This window comes from Triticum urartu, unplaced genomic scaffold, assembly GCF_003073215.2.
Source record: "Triticum urartu cultivar G1812 unplaced genomic scaffold, Tu2.1 TuUngrouped_contig_307, whole genome shotgun sequence".
NCBI lineage: Eukaryota > Viridiplantae > Streptophyta > Magnoliopsida > Poales > Poaceae > Triticum > Triticum urartu.
This window is the reverse complement of record NW_024113585.1, coordinates 42,936-58,684: the sequence shown is the minus strand read 5'-3', so window position 1 is coordinate 58,684 and position 15,749 is coordinate 42,936. Positions and strand designations below refer to the sequence as shown.

Genomic DNA, 15,749 nt, shown 5'->3' with positions numbered 1-15,749 from the left:
CACCCAAACCTTGTGTCATATCGATGTAGTTTGAACTTGTCTGCCGAACTGCTAGTGGGAATAAATTGTCAATGTGCATTTCTTCATGTACTTTATGTGCGGTGCAAGTGACTTCAGAGTTTTCCGGTCAAATTGTTAGTTGTGTTGCAAACATTCTGAGATTGTTCAAGGAAAATGGTGTGGGTGGTATTTGTGTGAATCGTCATTACCTTGTGAAATCAACAGGCAAGTGTTTTTTTCATGGTGATGTCTTAACTGGTATGTTGGTGCAGATTACTGTTTATGTGTTTTTGTGTTATTTAGATTTTGCTGCTTAAGAAACAAGCATACCGTTGATGCTTTAGGGCGACAAAAAATGCTATGCTAATTTCATTGCAGCTCAGCTGAGACGAGAAGGAAATATACATCACTTCTTCCCCAATCTCACTTTGAGCTATTTTACAGGCGCCTCTTCTCTTCACCAGATGTCTCCCTGTCGAAGCAACGCAAACTGCCCGTCTCACCTATGAGAAAAGCTTCTTGATCCACCACCAACTGCCCGTCTCACCTATGAGAAAAGCTTCTTGATCCAGCACCAGCACCACACACGTTCACGTTCATCTCGACCTTCTCTACGTGCATAGATTTCCTCCTGCCGATACGGGGGATCTTCTTCAGCTTGCCACTGCCGGAATCCAGGCTCCTGTCCTCGAGCTCTTGCCAGCAAAATGAATCGCTGGACTTGGCCGAAGTGGCCTCCGTGGCATCGACGGCGAGAGACTCAGTGCTGTCGTCCTCTAAACTAGGCCGCCGCCTCGATTTCAAGCGCCTCGGATCCCGAGCGATGGTGTCAGCATAGAGGACGTCCTCGATCCGTGACAGAACCGCGAACGCCAAGCTCTCGAGAGCCCTGGAGTAGCTCTCCAAGATGGCAAACCCAACATCCTGAAAGAGAAGAGCACATTGAATAGGAAACAAGTACTGCAGCATGCAGCTAAAAATAAGCACTGCAGCACGTCCGGAAAGCAACTGAAACATTGCTGCTTCTCTATGTACTAAGTGGTACCTTGTTGTATTGGATCTTGCTTATTTCAAGCGATGACTGGCCAGATCCAGGGAACTTGTGCTTGAGGATGAGCAGGACGGTCTGTGCGCGCTCCTCGAATTGCTCGCGTTTCTCCAAGCTGACGCCGGGGCCCCATGACAGCTTGTTGCAGAGTTTCCTCTGCCAGATGACAACGGAGGCCTCGATTCTGTCCTTGAGATCGACGATCTTGTGTTCCGTCGATAGGTCTACGGAGTCCATGAGTCCGTTGGGGTCAAAATAATCATCGGTTATGGTTCTGTATATAGAGTCTCCGAGACTTTCCCTCCCATTCTGCAAGAGAAGCAGCCACTCTGTTTGATTAGCCTTAGAATTTCTTTCTGTCCGAAGAATTATACTACTACATTAATACTCCCTCCGATCCAAAAGAAAGTGTTGTGGCTCTAGTCCAGCTTTAGTTCAAATTTGAACTAAAGCCACACTTCTTTTTTGGATTGGAGAGAGTACTACATTTTGGGAAAATATATTGGATCTATTAGAATTAGGTGAACCTTGGGTAGAGCCTCGATGTATTCTTCTGGGATCTCCATCTGTGCAAGGACATTTGCATTGATGGCCATGGCTGCCTTGAGGACTTGCCCGACAAGGTCCTTCTGGTGCTGGAGCCACTTCCTCGACTGGTCGGACAGACCCTCGGGAGGGACTCTCACCGTTGGGATCCACCATTTCTCGCCGTCTCTCGGTGCATCACCCTTCTCGCTCTCGTTGGCGTTTTTCGACATGTACCAATACTCTTGTTCGTCCTTGAAGTTGTCAAGATACCCCTGTTCCAGATACACAAAACATCAACTTTGACTCGGGAAATTGTTGAAAAGGATCGCGGAATGAAGATCCTAAGAATTTGCGTACGAGGAGCATCGCGTCGAGTTTTCGCAAGGCGGGGATGTTCATGAGAATGTCCCTGCGTAGCTGGGTGCCCATCACCTGCATGCGTGTGATAAAAGTTGCAACGTTTGTGATGAGTGCTAGAAAAGCCTATTGGTGTTAGTGGGTGTGAGACAGTGGGTGACCTCCATGCTGGTGCCATCCTCGGACACCTGTTGCAACGGAACGAATTCGACGATGTGATCGGTGACTGACAGAAGCCAGCCGATCTCCTTCTTCCATCGCGCTTTTCGGTCGGCCGACATGGGCTCTAGGCGGCGCTGCTCCCCGAACACGGAGGCTGCAAAATCGGTTGCCCAATTTCATCATGAAGGAGGGAGGAACAATGTCATGGAGAGGGAAGGAACAGGAACAGAACAAGAGATCGACAGAGTAATGTTGCATGTACACTCGTTAACTTTACCTGCAAGGTTTGTGATGGAATTGGAGAGAGCGAGAGCCGAGGAGACACCTTTCCCGGTGCTGGACATGTCCTCCCCGAGCAGCAGCTTGGCGAATCTCTCTTTCATCAAATCCATTTCTGCATCCCAATACGGCAGCCACGTCAAAACTTATGCAACTACGAACCAACTGCCACGGCCAGCAGCCAACAACACATGGAAACCAAATATCAAACCTGAAGGCGGCCCGACGTCCCGGACGGCGTTCTTTGGCGGGAGTTCAAGGTGCCGTCCCCGCGCGGCCCTGGACCCGTGGCTCCTCGACAGCTTCGGCATCGGCGGCAGTGGCGCGACGACGGCCTCCGCTTCCTCGTCCATGCTCCGCCTGCCGCTGGTGCTGCACTGCGAGGACAATGACGACGACGACGACCGCAGCAACCGGGAGGAGGAGGAGGAGAAGGATGACGAGAGGGACGGACTGAACGTCATGACCCGGCAACTCGGTAGGAATCCGTCGAGGCTCTGTTCAGGGTGTGGCGAGATCGAGGCACGCAGGTATGAGGGAAGCTGGGCCGCTCGACTGGTGCACGGGCGTTTGTGTTCGACGGGGTTTGGTTTTTGACGAGGACGCCGGCCGCTTCGCCGGCCTGCATGCGGGGGAAGGCCTTGGATGGTGTTGCGACCTTGTGTGTGGCCTCTCCCCCGACGTACGACCGGCTGAAGCGTGTGCGCGCGAGTGTGGCTGGTTGGCTGCCTTCTCCCGTCGCGGTGGGGGCCGTGGTTTTGTTGGGGAGCGAGCCAAAGATGGCATGGCCGATCATCGATGCGCCATTGTTTGGCCACACCAAATATAAGCAACATACTATTTTTTCCTCCCTTAGATGTAGGCAGTGTGCATGCCTTCTTTTGCCTTGATTGTTTTCTTTCTTTCTTTCTTTCTTTTCTAAAAAAAGGAGGTTGAAACTGTTAGATCTAAAGTGTGGTTACACTAATCATGAACATGATCTCACCATGTCTACAACACCTACTGACATAAACAGAGAGGGTTTAGTGGTGCAATACTAGTCATGGAGGTCGACATGATCACCTGCTCGTTGCAAGCAAGGTTGAGCGAAGGTGTGGTCGACGTAGTCAATCTCCTGGACATTCTAATCACCACAGGCCGCCGCCGGCATTGTCTAGGAACGACAGTGTGTAGGCTAGAATTACCCGTCGCTGGAGCGCCCCCTTGGATCGGATATGGTTTTTGAGAATGCGGGGGAGAAGAGTGAGCCGTACTTGAATTGAGAGTAGTGCAGGTGATTAGCTCTCTCCCTTTATTAAGTAGCGTTGGTGACAGGGGACCTAAACCATAATTTGGTTTAGGTGCCCCAGCCCAAGGCGCATCAGTTAGGGTGGAGAGGCACGTACATTAGTGCGTAGCCCCTCCCATGTAACGTTGTTTTTGGACTTGTTTAATCTGTTAGATCAAACCAACATTCTACCCCTTGATCGTTACGCTTAACTGCATTCACCCATTCCTCATTAAAATGATATATCAAAGTGAAGTGTTTCTTTAGGGTTGGCCCCCCTCCGGTTTAGGCGTTATACAGACTCTACATGTTTCTTGTATTTTGCCTCTTTTTTTTTGTTTTTATGAGAGGACCTTGTTTGGTTGTGTGCATCTTAGTTATGCAGAGGCCGGGTGTAATGCTTAAACCTTTTAAGTAATAAAGCGCCCCTTATTGAAAATCAAAGTGAAGTGTTACAACAACTCACAAAACGCCATAGAAACTCAACACTTATAGAATAGAAATATATGAACCAATGCAATTCATAACAACTTTATTGTTGTCTCTAGGACATATTTCCAACAGCTGGTGGTGATGCCGACGATGATGTTGGGAGTGCATGATTGGATTGTGGTTTGATGATGGCTTATGATGCACCATGTGCTGGTTTTTTGAAATGAACTTGTTGAATTCGGTGCCTTTTGGCTAAATGTGTTTATGTTAGTTATTTGTTGGATTGGATGAAGTATGTTTATGTTCGTAGTTGAATTATGATGTGGTGCATTTGAATTGTTTAAGTTTTTGTTGAAATGTGATGCATTTGTTTGGAATGTTTGTGCAAACGTTTGAAAGAAATAGCAAAAGATTTTTTATAGGATTAAGTTTTGAGGGAATGACCAGGTGCACAACAGTTTAATCTTTCAATTTTAGGGGATTAAAGGAGAGGGGGGGGGGAGGGGGGTCTAGGGGATTAAAGCATACGACAAGGGCTAGAGATGCTCTAACTTGTCCAGGTTAACACTGTGTCGAAATGTTTTCAGACGTCGTGCCGCAAGAGACTCCATAAAGCCAAACATACCACACATCTAGAAGCTTTTGTGCACCCTCTCGCGAACAAAGTGATAATCCACCTTATTATATTTTGTCCTCGCATGGAACAAGGATTAGTGGAGAGGTACGTAGCTTCAATATTATCACACCACAAACAAGCAGCTGTTGGCTACTGCACACCCAATTCACCAAGCATTTGCATTTGCAAGGTTTCATATTCAGCTTTATGTACTTGGCCGAGAACAGTAGCCTGTCATCAGGACATCCCGCCCTAAAAGAAGGCACTGACCGAAGTAGACTCGGATCTGATACGAAGACCAAGAGAAATAGTGCCTCTCAAATACCCTCTCCGTTCCAAAATATTTGTCGTGGTTTTAGTTCAAAACCTGACACTGTCAGCCACCATTTGTGGTGTTACAGATAATTAAAGCGGCCCTTTCCCAGAATTATGGTATTTCTATATATGAAGTAGTACTTGGGAAACGAGAAATGAGTACAAAGTACTACCAGTCTAACAAAGAGGACTGTATAGTCCATTCACCATACCAATTGCTGTCTCTTCCTTTAAAAAAAATAAAGAATATTTCTGTAAACCCCATGGTACATTACACAATCACGCATTTCCTGATTACAATCCATTCTAGGATGACCTGAATCATTGTACATTCACAGTTTCACACCATCACCATGTACATTCACCAGACAGAGAAAACTCAAGAAGAAACAAGAATAACCCGGAAATTTTGATTTTATGAGGCGGGGGAGGAGGTACCACGCATATACACCGAAATCGCCAGAAAAGCAGAAACTCGCAACAAAGATGTACAAGATTGCAAGACAGTACGCACAGGACCTCAGTGTTGCTGCAAGAACCATACCATATCAACATGTTTCTTCCTAGGATTCAACTGAAAGTATCTCAAGCTCTGCCCACCAAAGCGGAGATAACCTCGGCGTTGCTGCCTCTGGTGAAATCGCTAGCACTTCTCGCAATTTAGTGGTGACCTCTCTCATACTTGGTCTCTTTTTCGGATCGCTCTGGATGCAGTCCTCAATCAACTCGCAAATGATATCTAGATCGTTTTCTTTGTGAGTCGTCAAGGTAGGGTCAAGCAAACAGGATATACTCCGGTCATCCTTAATGCACTCCATAGCCTGTGAGAAAAAAATATGACATATATTGTTACTTCTATATGCCATTTTTGTGTATTATGTAAGTTTAAGTATTCAGTGTCTTTGTCATGCTTACTAAGTTCGCAAGAGAGCCCTCGTGTTCAGAATCTGGAGGCTTTCCTGACATGATTTCCAGCATGAGTAGACCAAAACTACATACATTCCCAGCTGGATCAGCACGTATTGGCTCATGGTGTTCACTGGCGTCGTCATTCTTGGGCATCTTTTCTTTGGAAATTACTTCTTGCCAAACACTCATGTCGGCTATCTGTGAAAAGGCTCGGTTTTAGGAGCAGAAACATAATATGGTGTCCTCATGCCTGATCTTATTACAATTTGTTCAAAATTAACTCTAATACAAAGAGCGCACATGCACACCCCAGAAAAAAAATCATATGAACTGGACGGTACTTCACCTTGTTTAGTTGCAGGGGTTTAGAACAAGTTGCATGTAATTTATGTTTGTCTTTTTTTTGCATAATGTCCAGAAAAGGGGTTTAGAATGATGAAGTAACAGTTGTGTGCTTTAATTTCTTCTTTTGATATTACCAGAAATTTGTCTACAAATACAGTTCTCGTTTGGCACCCATCATTTCATTTCATTTCATTTGGCAAGTGGAATGACAGGGTTATGGATAGGAATTGACATAACGTCCAATAGGCATTTGCTGCAATTCCAAATGAATGACATGTCCAATTCCATGATAGCCAAACAGGTTGGGTATGGAATCACAAATGAATTCCATGATTCCGGCTCAAAATGATGGCTACCAAACGACCTCTTATGGAATTTCCTTTGAATATCAAATAAATAGAAGTTGTGAAATTCATAATCATGTACCTTTGCAGCTCCATCCTCGGATAACAATATGGCACTTGACTGTAGCTCAGAGTGTGTTATACAAGGCTTGAGCTCATGCATGTACTGCATGCAGTATGCTACTCCCATAATTATTCTCATCCTACCATTCCAATCAATATGATCAAATCCCTCAACTGCAAAAGGCAAAGCAAAACATTTTAATTTGAGCACAAAGACTAAAAAGGAAGCATTCTGACAGTAGGAGCTCTTACCGTGGAGATGCTCATAGAGTGTCCCATTGGCTGCGTATTCTAACACCATCATCCTCATGAAAGGCTCCTCCTCCTCGCAGTACCCAAGCAAGTTGATGAAGTTCTTATGATTAATTCTTGAGAGCGAGTCTATCTATGTGTTCAAAAAAACAAGTTAGAAGAAATTGTTTTGTTTCAGACCCACATTGCAAATTGTAGCAACAGCATGGGCTATTCCTCTTATAAGTGACACTGAATTACCTTTTTCCGGAATCTCCCCTCGGAATGCTTTGACCAATCTTTGCTGGACGCAAGCACAGTTGATACAACTGCTATCTCAACTCCACTTGATAAGGTTCCCTTGTAAACAGTGTAGTGTGGATAGGTTGCCACAATGTTACTGAAGTCCTCACAAGCACCTTCCAGCTCTGAGCGTTGCAGCTTGGGTACTCCTGCGGTACATCAGGAGAGCAAAACTTGTCAAAGATGCCCAAGTAAGAGGCAAAATCAAGCAGGCCTTTTACAAGATAGCAAACAGAATGTTTACCTGTCACAAATGCCTTCTGCAGCTGGCCACTGAGTCCAGTCTTCCATGGACCTATTGTTGCCACCGACTTATTGCGGCATAGCAAAAGCATGCATGCAATGATAATAAGCAACAGAGCAATTGATGGAATCAGAATTGCATACAACCACTTCATAGATCTTGTTGACCCTGCTTCCGAAGGAGTATCAGGAGACTTGGGTGGAGTAACTGGAGGATTTACAGCAGGTGCGGGTGCTTTGGGACTAAATGCTGAAAACGATCCACTCCCCGTAGAAGGAACAGGAACCGAGGGTGGAAGAGGAGCATTTGTGAAAGGAGGCGCAGCAAGATTGCTATCCTGAAGTAGTCTGCGCCTACTAACCTGTGCAGCTGGGTTTCTTGCTGCAATTTGTGTAGGAAGACGTGCTGGGGAAAGTAAGAAGGCATGTTATGGTACCAGCTGATGTATTTAAGAGCAAAACTGAACTTGCATAGCAGTACCCTAGCTTACCGGAGAGATTGCTAGTGTCTTTTTTTTTCTCCTCTGTGGAAGAACCAGACTTGAACCTACAAAGGTCCATATTCAAAAACTGCTATCATCAGCTGATAAATCCTTTTCCTAAATAGGTTGTAGAAAAAAATGATGATAACTAAACGAGAATTGATGAAAATCCTAGTTTCCTTACCCATCATCAGCTCTTTGATTCAAATTACCCCTCCCGAGATGATCATAGATGTCAAAATCAGCTTCCTGATCAAAGTTCCCATGGGAATTTTGGACTACGGGCCACTGAAATCTGTTGTTGGAAAGCAATCTGTCGAACAAGAGACATCGTATCATGAAATTTGGCTTGTTGATCAAACATTTCACAATGTTAATCAGTCAGATGACCTACAAATGCTTAAGTGATGCAATTTCTGCTATCTTCTGTGGAACTTCCCCAGTCAAGTTGTTATAACTTAGGTCCAATATCTCCAACGTTGCGAGTGCACCAATTTCCTTAGGTATCAGTCCACTAAACAAATTGTTGGATAATATACTGCAAGAAGACACAACAAGAAATCAAAACATTGTAATGGTTGCAGCAAATGTTATAGTCGCATGCAAAGTAAAATTAGAATATCACAAGTTGCAAAAAGCAGTTTGTTAAGGAACAAGTGCTTGATTGACAGATGGGCGTCTTTTATGCTACTGAGTAAAATCGACATGACAGAGATTTCTGTGATTTTGTCTCATATTTGATCCGCAGAGGTAAGCTGATATGCACACATTATTTATTCTACCCTCCGTTCCACAATGTAGTGCGTATAGATTTTTCTCTTTAAGGGAAAGTAGTGGCTGAACCCCACCTCGGTGCTCCCACGGTGCACCCACGCAAGAAAATATACCAAAAAATTTCGAAAAATCTGAAACTTTGTGGAAAGGATCATCAACAAATGTTAGAGAGGCTTGCCAAGTTTGTTGGTCAAATGACATCCGAGGAGCTCTATACAAAAAAGACAAAATTACAAATTTTTGTCAAACAGTGCACGTACATTTTGAGTAATTTTGAGCAATTTTGTCTTTTTTGTATAGAGCTCCTCGGATGTCATTTGACCACGAAAATTTGCAAGCCTCTCTAAAATTTGTTGATGATCATTCCCACAAAGTTTCAGATTTTTTCAAAATGTTTTGGTATGTTTTCTTGTGTGGGTGCATCTTGGGTGCACCAAGGGTGGGTGTAGAAAAACCACTATTTTTTTAAAGTAAAACTTTACAAACTTTGACCAAGTTTGTAGAGAAAAAGATATACATCTAGAATACCAAATGCATATCATTAGAGATACAACACAAGATGTATTTTCATATTATATATATTTGGTATTGTAGTTCTAAAAGGTTTTCTTTATAAACTTGGTCAAAGTTTGACTTACCAGAAAATCTATATACACTACATTATGGAACGGAGGGAGTATAAAGGATGGAACCTAACAATCGTCGGTTGGTTAGATATATACACTTGAAATGTCTTAACTGATGGTTGGTTGACATTTTTTAAGCAAATTGACTTTGTTTAGATACTCATATCCAGCAGGAAACTTATGAAGGCAAGACAAAGCAGCAACCATTACAGAATTACCTATTTATCTCCTTATTATATTGCAAAGAGATAGATTAGCGAAAGTACCAATATATTGTTGTCCATGCTAAGCAATTTATATTTGTTGTGAAAGCATAAATAAAAAACTGTATACTTACAGAGCCTGCAGATGACCAAGACTTCCTAATTCTGAACCCAGGGTACCTCTTAATGAGAGATCTTTTAGGTTCCTGCAAGAGTATAGTTCACAGTAAGTACAATCCTTAAGATGATAAATCAAGTCAGAACCCATGAAAAATACTGAAATAGAACAACAGTGGTCACCAAATGCAATCTCTTAAATATTTATTTGGTAAAGTTGTGGTACCCCGCAGGAATTAAAAGATAATCTTGAATGCAAAACAAAATCATCTTGAATAACACCGGATTCTATTTAAACATTCTATGAAGGAGGGCTGCCATAAACCTTTCATCTAAAATATGAAAACAAGTAGCGATGATGTGGTAAATGCTTCATAATTAACTGAGTAGAAAACAAACAATTTCCTTGATAAGGTAAACTTCTAGATGAGGTGGTTGGTGTATGGAAGTCAACTTGGCACCAGAGCAACATATCCTGAGGGGTTCTGGCCATCATGTTTCGCTTACATGAAAATGCTCATATATCTAGTTCGGTGGTAAGATCAAGCGAGCACATTTCTTAGCCTGGTTAAAACTAGGTATCAGGGTCTGCAGAAGTATGACAAGAAATGCCACCTTTGCTTTCAAACAAGTATCATCTCTCTCTTTCCCGCTCTCTTTTTGCAACATGGGCACGGTACTGAAGAAGATGAAGGCGGAGGCAGGGGCAGACAGACAGCGGCATGCCTTAAAATATAGGCTGCACAAACCACTGTGAGGAATTTTTCTAGTGTTCCTTCTTTTTTCGGGGACTGCAATTTCTTTTCTTTTTTTGCTCAACTTGGCGGTATCATCGTATAAACATTGATTCTCTTCATAATGAAAAGATGTGAAGAACTTTTGCATCTTCTCCAAATAATAGGAGGTAAAATCTTGGAGACTGGTCGCACGCGAAAATCTAGGCTATACTACTTAGCTGTAGCGACTTGTTCGTGTTGGTGAAATGAACACGTAGTTCTAATAACCAGATTTCTGATTGTGTTAAAGCTTCATATAAGCTTGTGAAATGGCTTCTAGCTACCAAAGAAAACATTTTCTGGGAATTTGCGAACAATGCATCCATGGTAAATTCAAGATAGGCAAGAAAAAAAATCCTTGAGAGTTGCTCCTTATTCAGCCCAAAGAAGTATATTTTAGGAGTACTAATTTTTCAAGAGTATATATTCAGTATTTACCAAAGAAACCAGAGTTGGTCATTTATGTATAATATTTCATTTTCCTTATTCAGCCCAAAAAAGGTACTCCTAAAAATGAAATACTTTAGGAGTACTAATTTTTCTAACTAATAGAAAAGCAAAATACGAATGCACTCCTAAAATCCTTCATAATATCTAGTCCATTGAAGATTGAGTCTCTAACTCTCTATGCTCAAGTCTACCTTCTCTGAATTGCTACACAAAGTGGAGACATGCTTGTGTTGGCAGTAACTCAATAGCCTCAATTGATGCACTTAGTACTCAAGAAAGTCAAACCACGATAACTGTGAAGGAGAAAACTAGGAATAAAAGGGGCAGTTGCCGATGCAGCATCCATTTTACAACAAATCAACTAAAACTACTCTTGATTCGTGAAGAGAGAAAGATACAGTCAAATGGAAGACCCGTTAAACAGAAGATGAACTGCATTTCCATTTTCCAAATGCGTAAGACTCATGAGCCACTACTAAACATTGAGGAGAAGAAAACAAAGAGGAAATCATCCAACTCACAGCATCACAACCCTGTCATCGGCGCAGCGGACGCCGTTCCAACCGCAAGGGTCGGCGTCCCGCGCGCTCCAGCCTGCCATGGCGCCATGCGGATCCTCCTGCACCCTCGACTGGAACTTGAGCAGCGCTGAGCCTGCAGCACCAACACCAAAAGACCCAATCGATCAGCCACACCAGAACCCCAAGAGCTCAACCCCCAAAAGCACCAAAAAAGAAAACAACACCGGCGAGCTGCCTGCCCCTACCTTCAAGGTTGATAGCGGAGCAGCCACAGCCGACGCAGTGAAGCGCCAGCGCGACGACCGCGCAGTAGAGCAGCGCGTCCATCTCCCACATTTCCGCAGGCGCGCGGCGGCTCACATGATCCTCTTGGCGAGCCTCTTGAGCAGCCTGGAGTGCATGGTTAGGCGCGAGGGGCGCCCATGGCGTGGCGCGGCGCCTACCTTTTACCCTTGTTGGCACGGCAGCAGAGCAAAGCCTGACGACACGCTCCCGCTCCTGCGGCCGCCTGCAAGAAAGGCACAGACAGAAAACAGCTCACAAACGTGGGGGGAGCAGAGGAAGCTTGCGTCGCTCGAAAAGCAAAGGAGCGGCTTTGGCTTTTTGCCTGGCGATGGCGATTCGCCTCTGCCAATTTCGCTTACGCCGCACGCGATTCGAGCCGGGGAGATGGAGAAGACGAGGGGAGGAAGACGGAGGCGGGGAGAGGGAAACAGCGGTCGTCCGTTCTGGGAGGAACAAGTAGTAGTAGCCGGAGAAAATCAACAAGGACAACACAGCTAGAGCTAGAGAGAAAAAATACACTAGTACTCGTAGTATAATATTCAGAGCAGCAGACAAGGGAAGATAGTAAATTTTTAATGGCGCTTCAATCCCCCAATGTCTAAGATTGCGTTTTCTTGGAGGAAAAATGGGGCGGAAGAATTCCACGGCCATCTGTCAGACGATTCCGCGCTGGGATACCGGGTCGGGATTAAAGAATCGGACAGGACGGTCGCTGTCGAGGGCCATGACAGGGGCTCCGCAGCCCACGCGAGGAGCCTCGTCGTCGCCGGCGACGGGCTCGACGCCTAGCCTTTTTTAAAATTGCAGAAATCCTTTCGTGCTCATCATCACAGATGTCAATAATTTATGCTCCCACCCCATTTGACATTTTTATAAACCAATTGCAATCAGGCATCCTCGGCGACGCCAAATGCGATTGCAGCAAAAATCGCCTCCTTCTTTTCTCTCGCTGCTGAGGGTACTTAACATTAAACCAGCCAGGTCGAGAATCTCGAAGGTTGATACAGCGAAATGCTTTTAAACGGAGTAAAATTCAGAGGGAGTCAGCGGAAGCCTCCTGGCCTTACCCGCTTTTAAATGGAGAAACGAACAGGAGGATGGTCGGCGTTCGCCGGTCTGAGGCCTCCCTCCCCTCCCGGGGAGATCCTCCAAGGGGGTGACGGTGACGGTGGCCGGCGGCGGGCGCGAAAGAGAGAGGGGGTGGACGGAGGAGGAGACGTGCGGTGGGCCCGCGCCGGGACAGGTGGGACGCGCAAAGGAAGGAGGGCGAAATTTTTTAGTTGGAATGATTTTTGTCGATTACACTATTGATGACCGGCTCGGGCCTAGCTGTCCGCCAGTATCCTTGTTATCTTTCTTTCTTTCGTTCTTGTCCATCTCTTTGCTTCCCAGATTATTATTCGCGTCCTGTCTGTTTGTTGGCTCCCACGTTGTGCGTCGTTGCCTCTTGTCGTGCGCGCCAGTCTCCAGCCTGCCTGTCTCCAACCCACTGCTATCTAGTCGATAGTACTCCCTTCACTTCAAAATATAATGTGCCTGCGCTTTTCGAGATTCAACTTTGATCATAAATTTAATCAACGAGACCAACTGCGGCGGAAGAAAAAATTATATAATTGAAAACTTCTTTCGAATACGAATTCACTGATATAATTTTTGCCCCCGCCGCAACCGGTCTTGATAGTTAAATTTACAGTCAAAGTTGAAGCATGTGGATAGAGAAAGCACTACATTGTGAAATGGAGGGAGTACTCCTATCCGGTAAGGTGAATGGAAGTACAGAGTATCCAGGCAATTGTATCTTAATATATTTTTATTAATTTTGCGGAAAAGACTTTCAGCCTGTTGTGACATTATAGAGACACTAGGACCAAAAATGCGTTTTGGAGGCCGAGCTCCATGAAGGCCTCCAAAAGCATTTTTCAAATTTCATCAAAATTCATATTTCTAGATTTCAAAAAATCATATAAAAAAATACACATGTAGATGAAGGCATGATGTACATGTGTGTAAATTTTCAGGACAAAATACGTTGAAATGAGGGTTGCGTAAAAAAGACAAATATGAGGCTTTTTAACACATGATACTATTCATCCTCAAGATTAATGAATTTGTCGCTTTTACAGACATACACATTTCACCTTTGTATGCTTACATTTTTTTCAGATGTTTTTGAAACCAAAAAAATTGAATTTTGAATTTTTCAAAAAATAAAGGGCTACATGGAGCTCAGCCTCCAAAACGCCTCACTCCACTAGGACAAGCTAATTATGTTTCTGTTTATTGAAAGGCTCAGACATAGCTTAGAGTTCCATCTCCGGTGGCTCTAGAGCCATCGAGGCACGGTGGACCCCGTATCGAAGTTTTTTAGGTGTTTTGTGAGTTTGTTTATGGTTTGTTTCCTACTCAAGAAGACATGGTGGTGACGGCTCCTTGAAGGAGAAATAAGATTCTCACTGTCTAGTCCCCGTTTCAGTGATGTGTGTAACATCATCGGAGGGCGTATGGAGGTGTATCTATGGCGGATCTCGCAGGATTCGGTCGGTGATGGTCTTCGATGGATCTCCTTGGATCCAGTTTTTGTTCATCTTCGTCCGTGTGTCTACAAGTTAGATCCTTTCGATACTTATTTCTCTTCATCGGCGGCGGTTGTTGTTTTGATGTGTAGGTCCTATGGGGCTTTAGCACGGTGACTTTTTGACTGTTTACTACAACAAGTTTGGCCTGACTTCGGCGAGGGAGCGGCAATGTCGGCAGCGCGCCTTCAACTCACTCCAGTGCTTGTAGTTATCACTAGGTGGTCTACGCGCATGGATGTAATTTTGTTTATTTCCGTGTTCTTTGTACTGCCATGGCAGGATGAACAAATCAAAAGTTTACTTGCAAAATAGAGAAAACATCAGAAGTAAAAGAAAAGAATACAATCATATCTGTGGAACCTAGTGACGACTATAAGCACTGAAGCAAGACGAAGGCACACTGCCATCATCACCCCTCCCTTGTCGGAGTCAAGCAAATTTTGTTGTAGTAGACAATCAAGAAGTCGTTGTGTTAAGGCCCTACAGGACCAACGCACTAGAACAATAACCATTGCCGATGAAGTAGATTGGAATGATCTAACATGTAGACACACGACCGAAAGAAGACTGGATTCAAATAGATCCACCGAAGACCATCGCTGGCCAAATCTCATGAGATCCGACGAAGACACACCACCGCACGTTCTCCAACGATGCCAGATGCACCGTTGATGCCAGATGCACCGTCGACGCGAGAGGCATTATTCCTACTAGGGGACATCATTGTCGCCACACAACGCCAACAAAGGTACCAACATGCCCAGCTAGTGGAATTCTTCACATGGAAACAACATCTTGAACTTGGGACGATGAACCAAACAAGAATGAGAGTCGGATCCCTTCCGCTGGCGAGGGGTTGGGGTCCTCCACACCTCCACGGCCTAAAGGCCATCGAAGATAGAGCGAACCGACGGCGGCGCCGACGGGGGGAGCAGAAACCCTAGTTGCATTGGAGTAGCTTCTTGGGGAAGAGGCAAGGAGAGATGCGTCAATTTTGATGGTATGAAAGTATTACGGACCAGATTAGTATTAGGATTGGGGATTATACTTATATGTCGCCCACATTCATTTTTCTCGATCCCCATCTTTCTCTCAGTTTTGATTTGTTTTCAATCTTTTTGCCTTTGGTTATTTCATCATTTTTCCTTGAAAACTGGCTTAACTGCCACATCTTTTGTTAACTTGCCCAATAAAATTATGCTTTCATTGGTAAGCCGGTACATGTTTACCAATAGTATCTTAGAATTATTTGGGCAAACTAATCACAAGCATGATTTTATTTGGTACTCCATCCATTTCATACTATAGTGCGCCTACTTTTTTCGATATTCAACTTTGGCCATAAATTAAACCAATAATACATAAATCATTTTATTGAAAAATCATACCTTTGAAAACTTCTTTCGAATACGAATTCAAATGTATTTGTCATGCTCCCACTGCAGTCGCCATGTTGGTTAAATTTATGGCCAAAGCTAAATCTCGAAAAGCATGGGC

The 15,749-nt window shown here is 44.3% G+C and overlaps 1 protein-coding gene and 1 pseudogene across 3 annotated transcripts; both read right to left on the bottom strand.

Annotated features, from left to right (window-relative positions):
* Window positions 1-39: 39 nt before the first annotated feature.
* Window positions 40-3,086, bottom strand: LOC125527157 (annotated as a pseudogene).
* Window positions 3,087-5,206: 2,120 nt separating this feature from the next.
* On the bottom strand, window positions 5,207-12,992 carry LOC125527156 (protein MALE DISCOVERER 1-like). 3 transcript variants are annotated; one of them, XM_048691716.1, is made up of 13 exons: window positions 12,744-12,992; window positions 11,637-11,899; window positions 11,392-11,524; window positions 9,662-9,733; window positions 8,319-8,462; window positions 8,109-8,237; window positions 7,934-7,989; window positions 7,444-7,848; window positions 7,158-7,348; window positions 6,918-7,050; window positions 6,685-6,839; window positions 5,920-6,111; window positions 5,207-5,825 (listed from the first exon to the last, which is right to left on the bottom strand). In XM_048691716.1, the coding sequence occupies exons 2-13, from the start codon at window positions 11,725-11,727 to the stop codon at window positions 5,568-5,570; spliced, it is 1,959 nt and encodes a 652-aa protein (XP_048547673.1). In that variant the 5' UTR covers window positions 11,728-11,899; window positions 12,744-12,992; the 3' UTR covers window positions 5,207-5,567. The 3 variants fall into 3 exon arrangements, with proteins under 3 accessions (XP_048547673.1, XP_048547671.1, XP_048547672.1); XM_048691714.1 differs by lacking the exon at window positions 12,744-12,992 and adding an exon at window positions 11,999-12,469; XM_048691715.1 differs by lacking the exon at window positions 12,744-12,992 and adding an exon at window positions 12,036-12,164.
* Between the last annotated feature and the right edge of the window lie 2,757 nt (window positions 12,993-15,749).